This window comes from Hypanus sabinus, chromosome 4, assembly GCF_030144855.1.
Source record: "Hypanus sabinus isolate sHypSab1 chromosome 4, sHypSab1.hap1, whole genome shotgun sequence".
Lineage (NCBI taxonomy): Eukaryota > Metazoa > Chordata > Chondrichthyes > Myliobatiformes > Dasyatidae > Hypanus > Hypanus sabinus.
Genome location: NC_082709.1, coordinates 9931702 through 9953548, shown reverse-complemented (window position 1 = coordinate 9953548; position 21847 = coordinate 9931702). Strand labels below are relative to the sequence as shown.

At 40.8% G+C, this 21847-nt stretch overlaps 1 protein-coding gene across 1 annotated transcript; it reads left to right on the top strand.

The window, feature by feature from the left end:
* The first annotated feature begins 1802 nt into the window (after window positions 1–1802).
* Window positions 1803–21827, top strand: zgc:172182 (coiled-coil domain-containing protein 89). The gene is made up of 7 exons (XM_059966378.1): window positions 1803–1888; window positions 3571–4043; window positions 10086–10216; window positions 10976–11112; window positions 13269–13345; window positions 13818–13917; window positions 14593–21827. Exons 1-7 carry the CDS (start codon window positions 1820–1822, stop codon window positions 14677–14679), a joined length of 1074 nt encoding a protein of 357 aa, XP_059822361.1. The 5' UTR covers window positions 1803–1819; the 3' UTR covers window positions 14680–21827.
* The last annotated feature ends 20 nt before the right edge of the window (window positions 21828–21847 follow it).

The following is a 21847-nucleotide window of genomic DNA, read 5'->3' as shown; positions in this document are numbered from 1 at the left end:
CAAATATTTCAAAATCAAAAAAATTCAATATCCAAAATACTCACACCCCAAGCATTTTGGATAAGGGGTGTTCAATCTGTAAAGTTCAAAGTTCAAATAGATGTTATTATCAAACTACATATATAAATTCGTATGTCACCATATACAACCCTGAAATTCATTTTCTTGTGGGCATACTCAATAAATCTATAGAACAGTCACTATAGCAGAATTGATGAAAGATTGCCCAACTGGTGCAGTGCAGAGGACAACAATCTGTGCAAATGCAAAAAAAGAAACAATTATATAGATATAACCATTACAGCATAGAAGCAGGCCATCTTGGCCCTTCTAGTCCGTGCCGACGCTTACTCTCACCTAGTCCCACTGGCCCGCACTAATCCCATAACCCTCCAATCCTTTCCTGTCCATTTACCTATCCAATTTTACTTTAAATGACAATACTGAACCTGCCTCTACCACTTCTACTGGAAGCTCATTCCACACAGCTACCACTCTCTGAGTAAAGAAATTCCCCCTCGTGTTACCCTTAAACTTTTGCCCCCTCTCAAATCATATCCTCTTGTTTGAATCTCCCCTACTCTCAATGGAAAAAGCCTATCCACGTCAACTCGATCTATCCCCCCATTATTTTAAATACCTCTATCAAGTCCCCCCTCAACCTTCTACGCTCCAAAGAATAAAGACCTAACTTGTTCAGCCTTTCCCTGTAACTTAGGTGCTGAAACCCAGGTAACATTCTAGTAAATCTTCTCTGTACTCTCTCTAATTTGTTGATATCTTTCCTATAATTCGGTGACAAGAACTGTACACAATACTCCAAATTCGGCCTTACCAATGCCTTGTACAATTTTAACATTACATCCCAACTCCTATACTCAATGCTCTGATTTATAAAGGCCAGCATACCAAAAGCTTTCTTCACCACCCTATCCACATGAGATTCCAAGAAATAAATATTGACATAAGATGAAAAGTCCATGAAAGTGAGAAACATTTCAATGTTGGTCAAGTGAAGTTGAGTGAAGTTCAAAGATTCGAAGTATATTCATTATCAAAGTCCTCTCCTTTTGTTCAAGAGCCTGGTGATTGAGGGGTAATAACTGTTCCTGGACGTGGTGCTGTAAGTCCTGAGGCTTCTGTACCTTCTTCCCAAAGGCAGCAGCAGAAAGGATGGTGGTGAGGGCCCCTGATGATGAAACTGCGACCGCGTTTCATAATTAATTGTCGAATAAATACACGAAGATATTTAAGTCAAAAATACAATGTCAGTAAAATCTGCCGCGCACGATAATACAAGGAAATAAATGAAAAGGTTAATGTTAGGAGGTGAGGAGTTACCCAACGCAGCCTCTTCTTTGACTTCTCCTTCCACCTTGACGAGGCAAACTACCAACACCCCGTGGTACAGGAGTCCATCGCACACGGATGATATTATTTTAATGGAAACAACTACAGTTATGAAAGGAAGTTATGAAACTACATGAAAGGAATAACAAACCTGCAGCAAATGAACCTCTATGGAAATACAGCTTTTCCAAGGGCTCCCATCAGGTCGTCAAATGCCACCTCCGCATCTCTCTATTTTAGTCTAATTACGTCGCCACAAACTCGCAATTATTAGAATTTGATTTTACTTGAGCGTATTTGTATGTGTGTAGAGAGAGGCTTGACAGAAGCCACGAGGCCCACCAAGGGCCCGCCATCATTCTCTCCGTGTGGCTAAATCGCATTTTGAATTCGCCGGCTGGTTTTTGATGGACCGCAGCCGCCATACTGTGGATGCCTGTTGCTGTTAGCAACGGTCTCACTGCGGATCATGGAGCCGCAGGGAGCCGCAGAGCGCAAGCCTCGGAAGTTCAATCAAATGATGCAGGACGGCAAACAGGTGGGTCTAACAATCCCGAGACGGTACGGCCTCAGTTGTCATAAAATTAGGGTCATGGCCCAAGTATTGATCAATAAACTCAGAGCACTAACCACAAACGCAGGATGTCCACAATGGACACTGAATTCAGTGATAATCCAAGTCATTGGTTAACATGGTCAGTAACCTTAGGCACCAGCCGGACTCAGAATGTGTACTGTGTTCACTAAACCTGAGACAACGTGACCACAATGCTCCTTAACTCCGAGATATGTTCATCGTGGAAACTTCACCCCGGATAATGGACCCAGGATAGTGTGCTCACAACGGGATCAATGGGTTAACGTGATCCTTAAATCAAGGCTCCAAACTGAGACAAACAAGAGAGAATCTGCGACATCCAAGCCCCCCCCCCCCACGCACACACACACACACACACACACACACACACCCCTATCTACCTACTGAGTTCCTCCAGCATTTTGTGTGTTCCAAACTGAGACGTGTGTCCATAACGAAAATTAAACCTGAAACGATACACTCACAGTATTCACTAAAGCAAACCTTTGACTAGTAGTCATTGGTAATATGTAGCGTGTGTAGCACCTGCTTAGCACCCCCCACCCACCCCCAGCAGGATCGTGTGAAGCCGAGGGAGCAGGGATGGTCACATGAGCTGCTGCTGTATATTCCAAGTCCTGGTTATGCAACCACTCTTGCCAGGCGATCACTGAAGAGTCTTGATAATGGCTAGGGTCACCCATTTTGGAAAGACAGTGCCCTGAAGAAGGCAATGGCAAATCAGCCACTTCTATAGAAAAATTTGCCAAGAACAAATCATGGTCATTGACCATGATCACCTCTGTCATAAGACACGGCACATGATGATGGTAACTAACTCTGAGGCATCATGTTCATTGTGATCTCTGAACTTGTGTTGTAGCCCATGTCCACAATAATAATCTGCTTATAATGGTCCTGAACCTCTGATCATGCTACCAATCAACTCAGGGCACTAACCCTGGAAACTCGAGCTTACACTAATCAAAGAACCCAGATACTCTTGATTAATGTGTTTTCAAAGATCATCATAGCTCAGGGATTAATTCTAGGTAGCATGCTCATAATGTTCAGTATACTGAGATAATGTGTTTAAAATGGTAATGAAATCCAGCTCATTGACCTGAGGTACCATAATCACAGTGGTAACTTAACATGAGACACTGTTCCCACAACACTTAGAAAACTCAATTCAGATTCAGGGCAATAATCCGGATCTGTATATTCACTCTGATGATCAAACCTGGATCATAATCTGAGTCTGTGTTCTCTTTATGATAATTAAACTGAATTAGTGGCATCAAAGTTATCATCAAAGCCAGATCACAGACCAAATTAGAGTCTTCACACTGATACTAAATTCAGGCCATTGTGTTCACATTGAATACCAAATCATTGTATTCAAACTGATAACCATCCAAATAAAACTGATATCCAAATAATACTCCCTACACTGAAAACAAAAGTTGAATCACCAACCCAATCAATACTTTTACTCAGTCAACTATATCCAAAAACACAATTCCAAAATAGTACATTTATATTAACAATCACATCAGGATCATAAAATGAAGCCAGTATGTCTCTTGATGAACTCTTTATTACCTCTGCTAAATTAATTCAAATTTTTTTGTATTGTGTAGGAAATTGATACTTTGTCGCTTACATTAGAGAAGTTACGTGGATTGTCTCAAGAAGATAAAACAGAAAATGCCATGTTACGATCTAGAATAGATGAACAGTCACAGCTCATCTGTGTACTAAAACAGCGGGCTGATGAGTTCATTCGGCATTGCCAAACATTGGAAAGAATTAATACTGAGCTGGAGAGCCAGTGTGAGGACTTGAAGCAACAACTGCAGGGTGAAGTAAAGCTGTCAGCTCGACTGGAAGAGCGATTCATGGATCTGGCATTAAACCACCAAGAAATTATCAAATTTAAGGATGAATATAAGAGACAGAATTTGGTGCTAAGTGAGCAAAATGAAAATCTTAAGAGGGAAAATGAAAATCTCTTTTGTCAAGCTTTGCAGGAGAAGGATGACCAAATATTGAATCTGTCCAATGAACTAGAAAAATGTTTGAAACAATGCAACATGCTGGAACAAGAATGCAAGTAAGCAACAGGAATAACAAACTTGGAATCCGATATGTCCTGAGAACTTAACTAAATACAAACATGGAGGTCATGGAAAGACATATCAGAATGGGAATGGGAAGATGAATTGAAATGGATGGCCTCTGAGAGATCCAGCCTTTCACAGCAGATTAAGCTAAGGTGCTCATTGAAGCGGACCCCCAATCTTTGTAGGGTCTCACTGATGTAGAAGAGGCCGCGTTAGGGGCACCAGATGTAGTAAAACAACCTCGAGAGGCTCATAGAAGTATCGTCTAACCTGGAAGAACTGTGTGGGGCTATGAATGGTGATGAGGGAGGAAATGTACGTGCAGATGAAGCATTTGTCCTGCTTGCAGGGATAAGTACCAGGAGAGAGATCAATGGGGACAGGCAAGTGGTCAAGGGAATTGAATAGGGTCCAATCCCTACTAAGAGCGGAAGATGTGAAGGGAGGGGTGAGATGTGTATAGTGGTATGATCCCATTGTAGTTGGTGGTATTTATGGAGAATGATATGCTTCTAAACAAATTCTGCAGATGCTGAAATCCAAAGTAACATGCACATAATGCTGGAGGAACTCAACAGGTCAGGCAGTATCTGTGGAAATGAATAAAGAATCAATGTTTTGGGTTGAGAACCTCCTTCAGGATGGGAAAGTAAGTGGGAAGCCGCCAAAATAAAAAGGTGGGGGGGGGGGAAGGAAGAAAGCTAGAAGATGATAGATGAAGCCAAGTGGGTAGGAAAGGTAAAGAGCTGGAGAGGAAGGAATCTGATAGGAGAGGAGAGTGGGCCATTGGAGGTAGAAGATGGTAGGTAGCTCCCAGTACAGCTACTTCTACATCAGTGAGACCCAATGTAGCTTGGAGTACTGTTTTATCGAGCACCTTCACTCAGTCTGCCACAAAAGGTAGGATTTCCCAGTGTCCACCAATTTTAATTTGATTTCCCATTCCCATCCCAACCTCCCTGCCTATGGCTTCCTCTACCACCATGAAAGGATGTACTCAGGAGAAACACCTCATATTCCATTTGAGTAGCCATCAACTGAATAGCATGAACATTGATTTATCTATCTTCTGGCAATTTCTCCCCCTTTCCCCTTCTCTTCTTTTCCATTCTCCATTTCTGGTTTCCCTCTCATTCCTCTACTCTTCACCTGCCCGTCTACTCTCTGGGTCCCTTCTTTGTTTTCTTCTATGGTCACTGTCCTTTCATATTAGGCTCCTTCTTCTTTAGCCCCTTACCTCTTTTATCTATCATCTGCCAGCTTGTACTCCTTCCCCTCCTCCCCACTTTATTTGGGTTTCTGGCCCCTTCCTTTCCAGTCATGCTGGAGGGTCTTAGTCTGAAACATCAACTGTTTACTCCCCTGCATAGATGCTGTCTGACTTGCTGAGTTCCTCCAGTATTTTATGTGTTTTGGTCAGGGCTTACAGCTGTTACGTATCCCGTAACTGGATAACTTACCAGCAAAGATAGAGAGGTCCGTTGAAGTCTGATGTCACTATTTTCAAACGTTTTTATTTATAAAGGGGCACAAAAGTAAGGTTAATACAAACATTCAGATAATGCACGTCATCAATACTCAATCTAAAGCGCGGGTATAGTAATAATCATCATTAAGAGGTGAGCTCTACTGTTGTCTATGGGTTAATAGATTGTCCGTTGGAAATATAAAAGTCACTCAGAAGTCTGCAGGCTTCAGCCTTTTGGGAATCGCTGGGTTTCACGTGGGGCGACCGAGAGAGAGAGAGATTGGGGAGAAGAGAAAAAACTTGCCGGGTCTTTATGAAGCTTCCGTGAAATCAGGGGAGCGTTGGTTCCCTCTCCCCAATGTTAGTTAAAAGCGGTTTTCCGTGATTCCAGCCACAAATTCCAATCCTGGAATCTAACGCACGTGGCTTCCTTCAGAATGGCTTCCCGCTGCTGCGGGATCACTCTCGTGTCTTCTTGGTGCGTCTGAACGGGCTGTCCCCCTGAGACCCTCATTTATACTTCCTCACGGGGTCACAGGTGTCAATCAGGTTGAGATGATGCAATCGCTCTCAACCAGCCCACCTTGCCCGAGGACTTTTCACGTGGTCTCCATGAGACAATAGTCACTGTCGCCTTATTTTGCATCCTGGGTGGAACGTGCTCTTCGGCACATTTCTCTCTCTCCCACTTCCTGAGTCTATTCAGTGCGTCTCTCTCTCTCCCACTTCCTGGGTCTACTGACCCCCCCCCCCCCCCCTCAACGGGTGCTCTTGCGATTCTCACAAAGGAGGGGGCTGGGATCATAACACAGCACACACACAACACTTCTATATCTACTTTATTTATCTATTTGTTATTATTTTATTTAGAGATACAGAACAGAACAAGACCTTCCAGCTCAACGAGTCGCATCACCCAGCAATCCACTTGTTTAACAATATCCTATTCACAATAGTTCAGGTCTCCTCTGTATTGTTTGATACTCTGTGATTTCGTGATCATTGACCTGAAGAGATTGAAGCATAGGGTGCTACCTTAAAAATAATCATCCCCTTAGACTGCTGAGGTCACTGGCCATGTCCTAGGTCATATGTCCCAGATGGGCCCCTCAAATGTGACTAACTGAAACTGAGCCACAAAGAAATTCGAACTGGAAAATATATAAGTCTTTATTCCCACAACAGTCCTCCATGAGAGACTGTAAAACAGGGGTTTCCAATCTGGGGTCCACAGACCCTCATTTAATAGTCTTGGTCCATGGCATAAAAAGAGAGTTGGGAACTCCTGATCGAGAAGAATCCAAGAGGATCTCACTCTCCTAGCACAATATTTTTTTCCACAATTTCAATACAAGGATTACAATTAACTATAGTTTCAATTGCTATATTCAGATACTTATATTTGGAGTATATTCAGGTAAATTTACAAAATTGGCTCTTTAGAGTGGCATCACCTCCCAACTAGCAGAATTGCTTTGAATATTCCAAAAGCCAAAGTACGAACACCAGTCACCCAAAATATACTCCTTTTGAAGTGTTAAAGGATAGCTCAATGAATATACAACTAACCGGAAGTTTAAGTGACAAATCAGATCAGTCCTGAACTGTGTATTAAGTGGCAGGGATACTCCTTTAACAATAAACAATTAGCAGGAACATTCACCTATTGGCTTCCCCTATGTCGTTTCAATGCACAGAATCAGAATACTGTAGTTGATTTCACTATGCTCAAAATTTCAGTTAGAATTTGTGTAAAGGTTTAATTTCCTGAAGACTTGTTCTCATTTTAGTTAATCCATAATTTCATAACTCCAGCATGGTCCCTTACAGTTATAAAGTGCAGATTCCAACACCACCCCCCAATCCTGTTCATCATGGAATTTAAGTTTATAATGTCCAAGCAAGATGGACCACTCGTAAATTATAAAAAAAAACGTGAAATGTTTTAGAACTTCCTTCAATTAGAAAGGTCTTGGAAAATCTTTTACAAAGAGCCGTTTTCTCATTGAAACCTCCCAAACATTGGAAGGCCTAGAGAGTAGACATGCTGAGGATGTCTCCGACTGTGAGAGTGTCTAGGACCAGACAACATAGACTCAGAACGGAAAGACATCTCTTTGGAACAGAGCTGAGGAGGAATTTCTTTAGCCAGAGAATGATGAAATTGTGGAATTCATTGCCAAAGAAAGCAGTGTAGGCCAAGACATTTTGGTATATTTAAACTGGAGATTCATAGGGACTTGATAAGTAGGGGCAAAAAACATTATGGGGCATTGGCAGGAATATTGGGTTGAGAGGGAAAATATATCAGCCATGATCGAATGGCAGAGCAAACTCAATTGGCTAATTGGCCTAATTCTGCTGCTATGTCTGATGATCTTTATAATAAATATAAAAGATTATGTTCACAAATTAGTAACAACATAAGAAAGTGGAACAGGCATACAAAGTGTCCTGACAAAGGGTCTCAGCCCAAAACATCAACTGTACTTCTTCCTGTAGATGCTGCCTGGCCTGCTACGTTCCACCAGCATTTTTTGTGTTTTGCTTGAATTTCCAGCATCTGCAGATTTCCTCATGTGTCCAGGCATTCAGACATTGGTGGTAACACAAGAATGATTAATGTCTTCAGAAAAGAAATTAATCAGTTTCTTGTCAAAAGTTAGATCCATTTTTTTGTGTATCAAGGACATACTGCAGATAGAATCTCAAGATTTACAATAAACAAAACATAATAGGAGGTAGGACACAACAATTTTACAAAACATCGGTTAGACCACAACTTGAAAAGTGTGTACAGATCTGGTCATCACATTGTGGGAAGATTTTAATGATACTGGAAAGAACGCAGATGATATATTAAAAATTAGATTTGCCAGAATGTTGTCTGGAATAAAACATTCCAGTTATGAGAAGAGATCAGATAGGCTAGCTTTGTTTTCCTTGAAGCAAAGTAGCTGAAGAAGGCCAAAGAGGGATAGATAGTAATAACCCTCTCATGTCAGAAGTGTGTTAGACTTGAGGACAAAATGTTAAGGTGAGGAGAAAGAGGTTTAGAATGGATAGGAGGATGAATTATTTTCACTCAGAGGGTGGTTGAAGTCGCCCTGAGAAAGTGCTAGAGAAATAGACTCTCAGAATATTTAAGGTGAGCACTTGAAATGCCAAGGCGTGATGAGCCATGGACCATATACTGGTAATGGGGTTGTTCTATTTTATTTATTTAGAAATACGGCGCAGACAGGCCCTTCCAACCCAATGAGCCATGCCTCCCCCCAGCAATCCACTGCGCAGGTCTAGCTTAATGACCAATTAACCTATTAACCAGTGACATCTTTGGGCTGTGGGAGGAAACTGGAGAACCTGGAGGAACTCCATACAAACTCCTTACAGATAGCACTGGAAATGATTTCTGAACTCCAATGACCTGAACTATAACTGTATTGTGCTAACCACTGCAACAGGTAATTGTTGGTCAGCATACACATGGTGGGCTGAGGGACCTGTTTTGTGCTATATAAAGTCACATATAGGCAGGTCATTTCAAGGCACAGATTTATTTCTATAAACCTATTAGCAAAGCAGATTGGTTTTTGATAACAAACCAGTTTCCTTCAAAAAGTGCAAATATCAGTTTTCCTTTTTAATTTGCGAAGAGGACGTTAGGAGAATACAGGGAGACTTGGATAGGCTGGGTGAGTGGGCAGATACTTGGCAGATGTCACTCAATGTGAATAAATGTGAAGTTATCCACTTTGGAAGCAGGAACAAGAGGGCAGAGTATTGTCTGAACGGTGTAGAGTTAGGTAAGGGAGAATTGCAAAGAGACCTAGGAGTCCTAGTTCACCAGTCAATGAAGGTGAATGAGCAAGTGCAACAGGCAGTGAAGAGGGCAAATGGAATGTTGGCCTTTGTTACAAGGGGAATTGAGTACAAGAGCAAGGATGTCCTTTTGCATTTGTACAGGGCCCTGGTGAGACCACACCTGGAATATTGTGTACAGTTTTGGTCTCCAGGTTTAAGGAAGGACATTCTGGCAATTGAGGAAATGCAGCGTAGATTCACTAGGTTGATTGCTGGGATGGCAGGGCTGCCTTAAGCAGAGAGATTGGAGAGATTGGGCTTGTACACGCTGGAATTGAGGAGATTGAGAGGGGATCTGATTGAAACGTTTAAGATAATTAAAGGATTTGATAGGATTGAGGCAGAAAATATGTTCCAGATGTTGGGAGAGTCCAGTACCAGAGGGCATGGATTGAGAATAAGAGGTCAGTTATTTAAAACAGAGTTGAGGAAGAGCTTCTTCTCCCAGAGAGTTGTGGAGGTGTGGAATGCACTGCCTCGGAAGACGGTGGAGGCCAATTCTCTGGATGCTTTCAAGAAGGAGCTAGATAGAGATCTGATGGATAGGGGAATCAAGGGATATGGGGACAAGGCAGGGACTGGGTATTGATAGTGAATGATCAGCCATGATCTCAGAATGGCGGTGCAGACTCAAGGGGCCAAATGGTCTACTTCTGCACCTATTGTCTATTGTAATATGTGTTTTTTTCCTATATTTCAGGCAAATGGCACTGAACTTGCAAAAAACAGAAAGTGAATTTTTAGACAAACAAGTGAAGGCAGAGAAGTCTTATCTAGATGAAGTGCAATCTCTGAAGACAAAACTCAAAGAAGCAGAAGATAGATGTAATGGTATGTATTCAAATAAATAACCACATCTACTGTCACAATAAATTGCAACATATCAAAGACTAATAGGATAAAAGATTTGAACAGTATATCTGAAATTAAAAATATTGTAACTTAAATTCTTCTTGGGCTTCCAGCCAGGTACAAGTATCGTTTTTTTACCCAACATTTCAATGAAAAACCTTACCGTCTTTATTGGGGTTTTTGCCTGGACATGTCTAGTCCAGTGGTATTCATACCCCTGTCATCCATTCCTCATGATTGGTTAGTCCTCATCCAGTCAGGTTTCCACTGTCCCGCCTTGTTTACAATCAAATTCCAGTTCTTACTTAGAGTGGACCTTTGTCTTTTTTAAAATCCTTTTCTTCTTGTTTTATTTCAATGGCTTCCTTCACCTGGCAGTCCAAAAAGCCTTTGAGTAGATGAGGACTAACCAATCGGGGGAGATGGACAATGGGGTATAAATATCACTGGACTAGACATGCCCAGGCATCATCCATGATGAAAATGGCAGCCTTTGTCATCGAAATATAGGTTAAAATTGATAGCTGTACCGGAGCCCAAGAAGAGTTTATTTGTAATCTAAAATAATTTTATCGAGATCGACTTAGACAGAATTGAGTAATTAATTTAAATATATCTGGTAATATCAAAGCATACTAGTTTTCAGCAAAAACACTACATATAATAAGTTCAAAATGTGGCAAAATATATAAAGGCATTTGTTCTTTTCTAAATCAAGTGTCTTGACCTTTTGTTTAGTTGCAGAACTGAAACAAAAAGAAGCTGCAGAAATTAGAAGTCATGAAGAAACAGAATTCCAGAATAAAATGCTTTTATTAACACAAGAGAAAGAAGAACTTCTTAAAATTTCCATGGAGAGAGGGAAAATTATACAGGTCAAGTTGAGAACTATAAAAGATTCAGTTTAAGTAAAGAAAAAGTGACTATATTTTTCTGTTTCTGCCCCCCAGGTAGCTACTAATTTACTTCCCCTTTATTTTATATATGAGATCAACCTCCCCACCATCCGCTCTATCCCGACACCTTGTAATGTTATATGCTTATCCTTAGCCTTCTCTAAAGCAAACAGTCCCTGTCTCTCTGTCTAAACTACCCTTGTAATTGTAGTGATAGGTGAAGCCAGGTGGGTGGGAATGGTAAAGGACTAGCAAAAAAGGAATCTGATAAGAGAGGAAAGTAGGCTATAGGAAAAAGGGAAGGAGGAGACCCAGGGGGAGATGATAGGCAGGTGAGATGAGATAAGAGGCCAGATTGGGAAATAGCAAAAGAGGTAAGAGGAAGGGAATTTTTTTTACCAGAAGGAAAAATTAATGTTCATGCCATCTTGTTGAAGGCTACCCAAACGGAATATAAAGTTTTGTTCCTTTACCCTGAGAGTGGCCTTACCATGACACAGGAAGAGGCCATGGACCAACATATTGGAACGGGAATGGAAATAGAAATTAAAATGGTTGGCTACCAGGAAATTCTGCTTTTGGCCGATGGAGCAAAAGTGCCTGATATCTTCCTACTTAAATGCTGCCTGACCTGCTGAGTTTCTCTAGCACTTTGTGTGTATTGCTCAAGATTTCCATGAACAGATTCACTTGTGTTTATTCTTTATTCTATTCTGCCTCTCATTACTCCAACCCAAATGCATCAGCTCACATTACACTATCTTTGACATGTCTGCCCATTTTCGCACTCTGTACACACCCTGGTATGGTTTATTACTATCCAGTTCACAATGTTGTCATCACAGCTCAGCTGTCTTGTCAGATAACTGAGGGTAATTACTGTAGTAAGAAAAAGACAAACAACATATGGGAAATGTATAGAAGAGCAGTTACTGGAAATGCTGAATAGACCAGACAACATCCATGGGGGATAAAGAGGCATGTTACAGGGAAAGTATCTTATATCAAAACTGATCGCTTCTCAGATTCAGATTCAGTGTATTGTCATTTAGAAACCACAAGTGCAATGCAGTTAAAAAATGAGACAATGTTCCTCCAGAATGATATCACAAAAGCATATGACAAAACAGACTACACTAGAAAATCCACATAACATTTGGCAATCCCCAATCCAGAGTCCGGAGAGGCTGCTTCTTATTAATATTGCGCTACCATCTAGCGCATTCCCCGGAAAGGAGCTCCAAATCCATCAGACAAGCAAGACCAAAAACTAAAGCTACAAGACCTGCACAAAACCACATAGTTACAACATATAGTTACAACAGTGCAAACAATAGCATAATTGATAAAAAAAAAACAGACTATGGGCACAGTAAAAATAGTCCAAAGATGTTAAAGGACTGTAAGTTCAAAAGAAATCACCACACAGTTACCACAGGTCCGCAGAGTCCCGACAGACTCGCCATCCCATACCGGCGGCAGAAGGGAATACCCCCGCTATGGACTTCCACGGCGCTGCCTGACTCAGCCTCGCAGACGCACCACACAACGAAAGTGACCTGACCGCAGCAGACTCCGAGTCCATCGAACCTCCGAGTCGACAACCATCCCCTCCGGCACAGCTTCTCTGAGCACCATCCTCTGCCGAGCATATTAAGACAGCCCTGCCAACGGCCATCGGCAACGCGACCCCAAGGACTGGGGGCCTGTTCTTCCCAGCAGAGTCCCAGACCTCACAGCAGCAGCAATGAAGAAGGTCTTCCTGGAGATTTCCCAATGTTCCTCCGTGCTCCCACGTCCGTTTTTAATCAATTATGATTGCGCATGGCACCCCACTTCACAAATAACAGATAATCAGCTCCGGAGTGGCCACTGCAAGCTGCATTGTGCCACCATCTTGTACTCATCTTGTACTTGTACTTTTGACACTAACATCGGATTTCTATTTCTGTTTCTGCACCACTCAAGCCACCTTTAGTCATATAAGTAATTGCTAAGCCTCAGCATTTCAGATTTTCTTGGCCTTGAACATAACAGTACATGTCTGTTGAGGTGATACACTGTATATGGATACAAAAGGGAATTTGTCATTTGCAGATGTCTAATTTCTGTTTCTATTACTTTTTAAAATATAGGACAAACAAAAAGAGATTCAACTACTTGAGGAGAAATTAAAATTAACAGAAAATACAAAGAAAAATGCAGAAGACAGGTAAAACAAATCAGAACAATGTACTAAATATGACCATATAATGATTAATACTAAAAATGTCTAACCTTGAGAATGCAATACTCACTTACTTAGCGCTGTGGTTCTGGACTAACCATGGCTTTTCCAAGCTTAATTGTTCCTAATATGTGATTCAAACCTGACACATCTGATCTAGTTGAGGTCAGGGAGCCTGGCTTTACTCCCAGTTATTGGCTTCAAGTGTTTCTAGTTCCTTCTAGTGAGTTAATTTTAAGGGCATAGCTATCAATGTCTATGCCTTTTAATGCAACTTCTTCATGATTCAAGTTGCTGTTTGGATTTGAATTGTGCTCCTTACCATGACTGCTTCTGTATAGCCTCATTGTAAATGACCTGCAGCTGACTTGTTCGGGTTGGGGTTTTAATTTATAGAGGAGAAGACTACTATTTCGTATTTTATACATTTCATTTAAATATTTGCTTTGTATTTCAGATTTCAACATGAAGCTGCAATGGTAAATGAAAGTGCAAGAGTCAAAAAGTTAAAGCAGCAGTATCATGAATACCAAAAGATGTATACTGACTTGGAAAGAGTAAGTGATGTTGGTTTTAATCGATGGTCAGCTTACTTTTGTCATTTGTGCTGTCATCATGCACTGTTCAACTTGCTTTTCTTGCTTGTATAAGTACCGCCATGCCTTTTTAAAGCAGAAATTACGCTAGCTGCCAAATCAATAAAATATTAAATAAAATTATCTGCGCATTTCTTCAAGCATGGAATATTCCCTTTCCATTACTGAAATTGTACAAATGTTTCTAGAATATTTTTGAAATCTTTGGCACAAGGCATTTTATCAGATACTGTATTTCAGTTGTACCTCAGACCTAAAATACATTGCTAAGTATTAACACTGTTATATACAATTTTAAACATGGAAAGGTAAAGCTTCAACACACTGCGGAGAAATTAAAGCATTCTATTGAAGATGCTAAGTAAGCACATGCAAGTTAAAATGTTTACAGTTACCTGCAGATTTAAAAAAATATTGCAGGAAAAACTTCAGATGTAGGATTCTTCATCTCACATCATTTCTACTTGTGTAAACAAGCTGGTGGGCACTTGAACAGATGTAAATGTTTGGAGTGAGATGAAAAATGTATATTTTCTGGTAACTAAAATGGGTCTCCACCATAAACCTCACATGCTACAAACCTTGCAAGTAGTCTGCTGAAAAATAATATGTTTTCTAACTTTTTCCCATTAATAGGAATTTGAAGCATTCAAAAAGCACAGCAGTAACCTACTAACAAAAGAAAAGGAACTTAATGCCAAACTACGTCATCTAACTCAGTGATGCCAGATTTCAATATGCATATAATAAAAAAGCTGTTAATATCCAGATGCAAATAAAATTATTTTTTAGTGACCTGCTTTTGAAGTGGTTAATTATTTTAATTGAAAATGCTTAGGCAAATAACCAGCTGTTCTGTGGGGGCATTGCTCATTCTGATTGTTGAAAGTTGCTTCCATTGTGATTGGTTTGTTTAGAAATTGCAGCTGCTTTGCTGGTGTTCAGTTTCAAATATCCTGGGTATTTAGCGAGCATGTATGGGAGGTTCTTTCTCTCTTCCTCTGCTTAAGGCAAGCGGTGCATAGGGCCATTGGGAAAGTATGCTCTGCACAAGCTTTTAGCTATGTTGACTATTCAGTTTTGTTGTTTCTGTAACTTGGGGAACTTAAATGTTTGGTCGAATTTTTACTGTTTGTAATTAAACTATTAATATACCTATTCACAGTCTCACTGTGTCTCTTTCTATGAGTCTTTCTGTCTCACTGGCCACAAACCTGATTCAATGTTACACCAAAGCAGGTGAAATCAAAAGCCAGTATTGGAGTTGCAGCAAGTTAACACTGTGAATGGGTTCAAACAGGCAAATGACAGCAATCCTGGAAATTTATGGCTAAAATTGTTCAGTTGAATTGAATTGACTTAATTACTTACATCCTTTATATACATGAGTAAAAATCTACCTTACATCTCCATCTAAATGTGCAATGCGCAATTTATAGTAATTTGTAATAAATAGTATGTACAACAGCACAGTCAATATAACAATTGTAATGGTATGAATGAATCAGTTTGATGGCCTGGTGGAAGAAGCTGTCTGTCCTAGAGCCTGTTGGTCCTGACTTTTTCTGCAGCGGTGTTGTTTCCCAGATGGTAGCAACTGGAACAGTATGTGGTTGGGGTGACTCGGGTCCTGTTGTTGAAAATTTCAAAGCCATCCATTGGGAGCACAAGGGTCCTGCATAAGGTAGATGTGAGTTTATCAGACCATTCTCATGTGGAGTGTTAAACACCCATGCCGAAGATGAACCAGTTGGGTTCAGGAAATTCTGTGGCAGAGAACAATAGAAGTATCACAGATGTAATCTCCATTTCTTCGTTTGCAGTACCTTAGAAAAGGATGACTAATTCCACCACTTTTTTTGAGTTCTGAGGGCAATAACCTGGACCATTGCTCTCCCATCAATATACCTATCCAAATTTCTCTCAAATGTTGAAATTGACAGGACATCACTTGCACTGGAAGCTCATTCCACCTTCTCATCACCCTCAAGTTCCTGCTAATGTTTCACTTAAACATTTCACCTTTCACCCATAACTCATGACATCTAGTTGTAATCTCATAAAAGCTCCGTGAAAAAAGCCTGCTTTCTGTATGCATACCCCTCATAATTTTGTATACCTCTGTCAAATTTCTCCTCAATTTTCAACATTCTAGGGAATAAAGTCCTTACCTATTCAACCCTCCCCTATCACTCAGGTCTTCATGTCCAGGCAACTTCCTTGTAAATTTTCTCTGCACTCCTTAATCTTATTTTTATCTTTCCTATAGGTAGCTGACCAAAACTGGTAACACAATACTCCAAATTAGACCTCACCAACACCTATTACAATTTTAACATAACATCCCAACTCCTTTATTCAAGACATTGATTTATGGCCAATGTGTCAAAAGCTTTCTTTACAACCATGTCTCCCGTGACAACACTTTCAAGGAATTATAGACCTGTATTCCAAGATCCCTCTACTCTACTGTATTCCTCAGTGCTCTACCATTTACCATGCCTGACCTATGCTGGTTACTCCTCCCAAAGTACAACACCTCACAGCTTCCTGCATTAAATTCCATCTGCCATTTTTCAACCCGTTTTTCCAACTGGTCCAGGCCCTGCTGCAAGCTTTGATAATCTTCTTTGCTGTCCATTATAGCCCTAATCTTGGTGTCATCCACAAATTTGCTGATCCAATTTACATTATCATCCACATCGTTGAGATCGATGACAAACAACAATGGACCCAGTACTGACCCCTGGGGCACTCACTAGTCACAGGCCTCCAGTCAGAGAGGCAGCCCGCTACAACCACTCTTTCTGAATTATTCCATGAAGCCAATGGCTAATCCCATACCTCATCTTGAATGCATGCAACTGAACCTTGCATGCGGGACCCTAACAAAAGCCTTGCTAAACTCCATTTAGACTTTACTTTCACTGTTTTATCTTCACCAACTTTCCTGATAACTTCCTCGAAAAACTCTGAGTTTGGTTAGACCTACTTGCCACTCGACATGTTGACTATCCCTAATCAGACCCTGTCTATCCAAATACTTACATACCTGATCCCTTAGAATACCTTCCAAGAACTTTTCCAATACTGGTGTCAGGCTCGCAAGTCTATAATATTCTAGCTCTTAGAACAACATTAGCTATCTTCCAATCCTCCAGCACCTCAACCATAGCTAAGGATGTTTTAAGTATCTCTGCTAGGGGTCCTGCAATTTCTGCACTAACCTCCCACAGGGTCCAAGGGAAGATATTGTCAGCCCCTGGGGACTTATCCTCCCAAATTTGCCATAAAAACAACAAACATTCCCCTCTCTATAATCTGTATAGGGCCCATGACCTTGCTACATTGCCTCACAGCTATAGAATGTGTCCGTCTCCCAAGTAAATACTGATGCAAAAATTCATTTATATTCTCACCCATCTCTTTCAACTCCATGCGTGGATTCCAGAGGAGCAATTTTATCCTTTGCTATCCTTTTACTCGTAGTCTATTTGTAGAAGCCCTGAGGATTCCCTTTCACCTTGTCTGCTAGAGCAACTTCGTCTTCTTTTAGCCCTCCTGATTTTAAGTGTTCTCTTGCATTTCCTATACTCAAATACCTCATTTGTTCCTGTCTGCCTATACCTGCTGTGCACCTTTCTCTTAATCAGATTCTTTAAAACCAAGGTTCCCTAAACCTGTTATCCTTCCCTTTTATTCTGACAAGAACTTGCAAAATCTGTATCCTCAAAATTTTACTTTTGAAGGCCTACCACTTCCCAAGCACACCTTTGCAAGGAAATGACCTGTCCCAACACATACTTGCCAGATCCTCTGTGATAACGGCAAAACTGGCCTTTCTCAATTGGGTATTGAGCAATGAGGAGGGGTTTAGTTAGCAATCTTGTCATGCGAGGCCCCTTGGGTAAGAGTTACCATAATATGGTGGAATTCTTCATTAAGATGGAGTGACATAGTTAATTCAGAAACAAAGTTTCTGAACTTAAGGATAACTTTGAAGGTATGAGACGTGAATTAGCTAAGATAGACTGGCAAATGATACTTAAAGGGTTGACAGTGGATATGCAATGGCAAGCATTTAAAGATCGCATGGATGAACTACAATTGTTCATCCCAGTTTGGCAAAGAATAAACCAAGGAAGGTAGTGCACCCGTGGCTGACAAGGGAAATTAGGGATAGTATCAATTCCAAAGAAGAAACATACAAATCAGCCAGAAAAAGCAACACAGCTGAGGACTGGGAGAAATTCAGAGTCCAGCAGAGGAGGACAAAGGGCTTAATTAGGAAAGGGGAAAAAGATTATGAGAGAAAGCTGGCAGTGAACATAAAAACTGACTGTAAAAGCTTTTATAGATATGTGAAAAGAAAAAGATTGGTTAAGACAAATATAGGTCCCTTACAGTCAGAAACAGGTGAATTGATCATGGGGAACAAGGACATAGCAGACCAATTGAATAACTACTTTGGTTCTGTCTTCACTAAGGACATAAATAATCTTCCGGAAATAGTAGGGTACTGAGGGTCTAGTGAGATGGAGGAACTGAGGGAAATACATGTTAGTAGGAAAGTGGTGTTAGGTAAATTGAAGGGATTAAAGGCAGATAAATCCCCAGGGCCAGATAGTCTGCATCCCAGAGTGCTTAAGGAAGTAGCCCAAGAAATAGTGGATGCATTAGTGATAATTTTTCAAAGCTCCTTAGATTCTGGATTCTCCTTAGTTCCTGAGGATTGGAGGGTGGCTAATGTAATCCTACTTTTTAAAAAAGGAGGGAGAGAGAAACCGGGGAATTATAGACTGATTAGCCCAACATCGGTGGTGGGGAAAATGCTAGGGTAGGTTATCAAAGATGTGATAACAGCACATTTGGAAAGCGGTGAAATCACTGGACAAAGTCAGCATGGATTTGTGAAAGGAAAATCATGTCTGGCGAATCTTATAGAATTTTTTTGAAGATGTAACTAGTAGAGTGGATAGGGGAGAACCAGTGGATGTGGTATATTTGGATTTTTCAAAAGGCTTTTGACAAGGTCTCACACAGGAGATTAGTGTGCAAACTTAAAGCACATGGTATTGGGGGTATGGTATTGATGTGGATAGAGAATTGGTTGGCAGACAGAAGCAGAGTGGGAATAAACGGGACCTTTTCAGAATGGCAGGCAGTGACTAGTGGGGCACCACAGGGCTCAGTGCTGGGACCCCAGATGTTTACAATATATATTGATTTAGATGAGGTAATTAAATGCAGCATCTCCAAATTTGCAGATGGCATGAAGCTGGGCGGCGGTGTTAGCTGTGAGCAGGATGGAAGGTGACTTGGATAGTTTAGGTGAGTGGGCAAATTCATGAAATATGCAATTTAATGTGAATAAATGTGAGGTTATCCACTTTGGTTGCAAGAACAAGAAATCAGATTATTATTTGAAAAAGAGGAGGTGCAACGAGGCCTGGTTGCCATTGTACACCAGTCATTGAAAGTGGACATGCAGGTACAGCAGGCGGTGAAAAAGGCAAATGGTATGTTGACATTCATAGCAAGAGGATTCCAGTACAGAAACAGGGAGGTTCTACTGCAGTTGTACAAGGCCTTGGTGAAACCACAGCTGGAGTATTCTGTGCAGTTTTGGTCCCCTAATCTGAGGAAAGACATTCTTGCCATAGAGGGAGTACAAAGAAGGTTCACCAGATTGATTCCTGGGATGGCAGGACTTTAATATGAAGAAAGACTGGATCGACTAAGCTTATACTCACTGGAATTTTGAAGATTGAGGGGGGAATCGTATTGAAATGTATATAATTCTAAAGGGATTGGACAGGCTAGATGCAGGAAGATTGTTTCCGATGTTGGGGAAGTCCAAAACAAGGGGTCACAGTTTAAGGATAAAGGGGAAGCCTTTTAGGACCCAGATGAGGAAAAACTTTTTCACACGAGTGATGAATCTGTGGAATTCTCTGCCACAGTAAACAGTCGAAGCCAGTTCATTGGCTATATTTAAGAGGGAGTTAGATATGGCCCTTGTGGCTAAAGGGATCAGGGGTATGGAGAGAAAGCAGGTACAGGGTTCTGAGTTGGATGATCAGCCATGATCAAACTGAATGGCGGTGCAGGCTCGAAGGGCCAAATAGCCTATTCCTGCACCTATTTTCTGTTTCCCCAACATAGAATCTCAACCCAAAGACCAGACCTACCCTTTTCCATAATTGCCCTGAAAATAGCATAATGAAATGAGCTCCCCTACACAAATTTCTATCACTTACAATGTCTCATTCCTAACAGGAGCTCTGGCATCATAACCCATCTCGTTAGGACTTCTAAGAACACATTTGGCAAACTTGTTCTCATTCAGCCCTTTTACAGAATGGGAGTCCCAGTCTATGTGTAAAGTTAAAATGTCTGTGATATCTCCACAAATTCACTCCTCTAAATCCCACACTGTTGGTGGTCTATATAATCCAGTTAATGTGGTCATATGCATTATTCCACGGTTCTATCCATAAAGCCTTAGTCAATGAGCTCTTCAGTCTGTCCTGAGCATTGCCACAATATTTTCCCTGACCAGTAATGACACTCTTCCTATTTAATCGCTCCTACTACACAACATCTAAGGCAAAGGAACATGGAAGTGCAACTAAGACTCACTAGGGACTACGATGTTATAATTTCATGTGCTGATCTATGCCCCAAGCTTTCCTACAATACTCATTGCATTTAAATATGTACAGGCCAGAACATTATCCTGCCATGTTCAACCTTTCAATTCCTGACTTTGTATATAGGCTTAACTTTCTTCACAACCACTCCCCCTGCAAACTAAAATTGTGTAATTGACATTTGTTGAGAGGTGGCTCACTAGTTTTCAATGGTTTCACTGTGAAACTTTTTAAATCAGGTGACAGTGTGGTGCAGCAGGGACAGGTTGTCTTATCTCGTGCTTCAGTAAAAGTGCTATTGATGGCTTGAAGTTCAGCTTCTAAGCACTTGAAAATGTAGTATACAGATGCTTGCAACCCAATTACTCAACTACTGAGCTTTGGATAACCTTGGTTCCAGAATGCACCCCCAACTATCTGACAACTTTACTGCTTGTTCATATTAGCTCCACTCCTACAGCAAGATTGTGGAGGAGAGATCCTATACATTTGCCTCATTCCATCAGTGTTTAACATCTCCCAGCCTACAGGATTGCTGGAACTTTTGAGCTGCCCCCAATGTGATGGGGAATTCACATTACACATTCTGGCTCCTGGCAGAAGCTATCCAAGCACCTCTCTCCTAGTACATCAGAGTTTGGAATCAACACTTCTAAAAACACAGACACTCAAAACTAGATGTGATTTGCTCAGAATCTTAATGGTCTCCAATTCCAATGAATCGAAAGACCAAACCAATGGTTTTATAATGAGATCTGGTCAAGTTGTGGAATTCACCACCCCATCAATGGCTAAATACTCAATTGCCTCAGGCACAAGCTACAAAGTCATCAAGGAAACAGATGTTTTAAGATAGGTTCAAACAGCTTGTGTTCCACCTAGTGCATATTAAGCACACATCACCAGCTAACAATTAACCTCTCAGGTTAAAAATTTTGATAACCTGGGTGTAATTTTATCTACCCCCAATTAAACACAGATTAACATACTCCTCCTTCCTGAAGATCCATCAAGAAATGTTTGCACTGTGCTGCTTCACTACATTCTGTTCCAGCAGGTTAATTTTCATTTGAAAGTTATAAGTGAACATGGTTAGAATTTTATCCACTTGTGCATCCAATTTTAGTTACACCTTACTTGCAATGCTTTGAACTATTGAAGTGTGAAGCTCTGGGATTTTCTTAACTTTGAGATACCCATTTATCTCTGACAAATTTGGATTTTTCTTCAGAAGGATG

Excerpts from the sequence above, each read along its gene's own strand:
- zgc:172182 (XM_059966378.1), top strand. The coding sequence starts at position 1,820 with ATGGAGCCGCAGGGAGCCGCAGAGCGCAAGCCTCGGAAGTTCAATCAA. Across the intron at positions 10,217-10,975 it reads AGCAGAAGATAGATGTAATG|TTGCAGAACTGAAACAAAAA; the intron begins GTATGTATTCAA and ends CCTTTTGTTTAG. Across the intron at positions 13,918-14,592 it reads TGTATACTGACTTGGAAAGA|GAATTTGAAGCATTCAAAAA; the intron begins GTAAGTGATGTT and ends TCCCATTAATAG.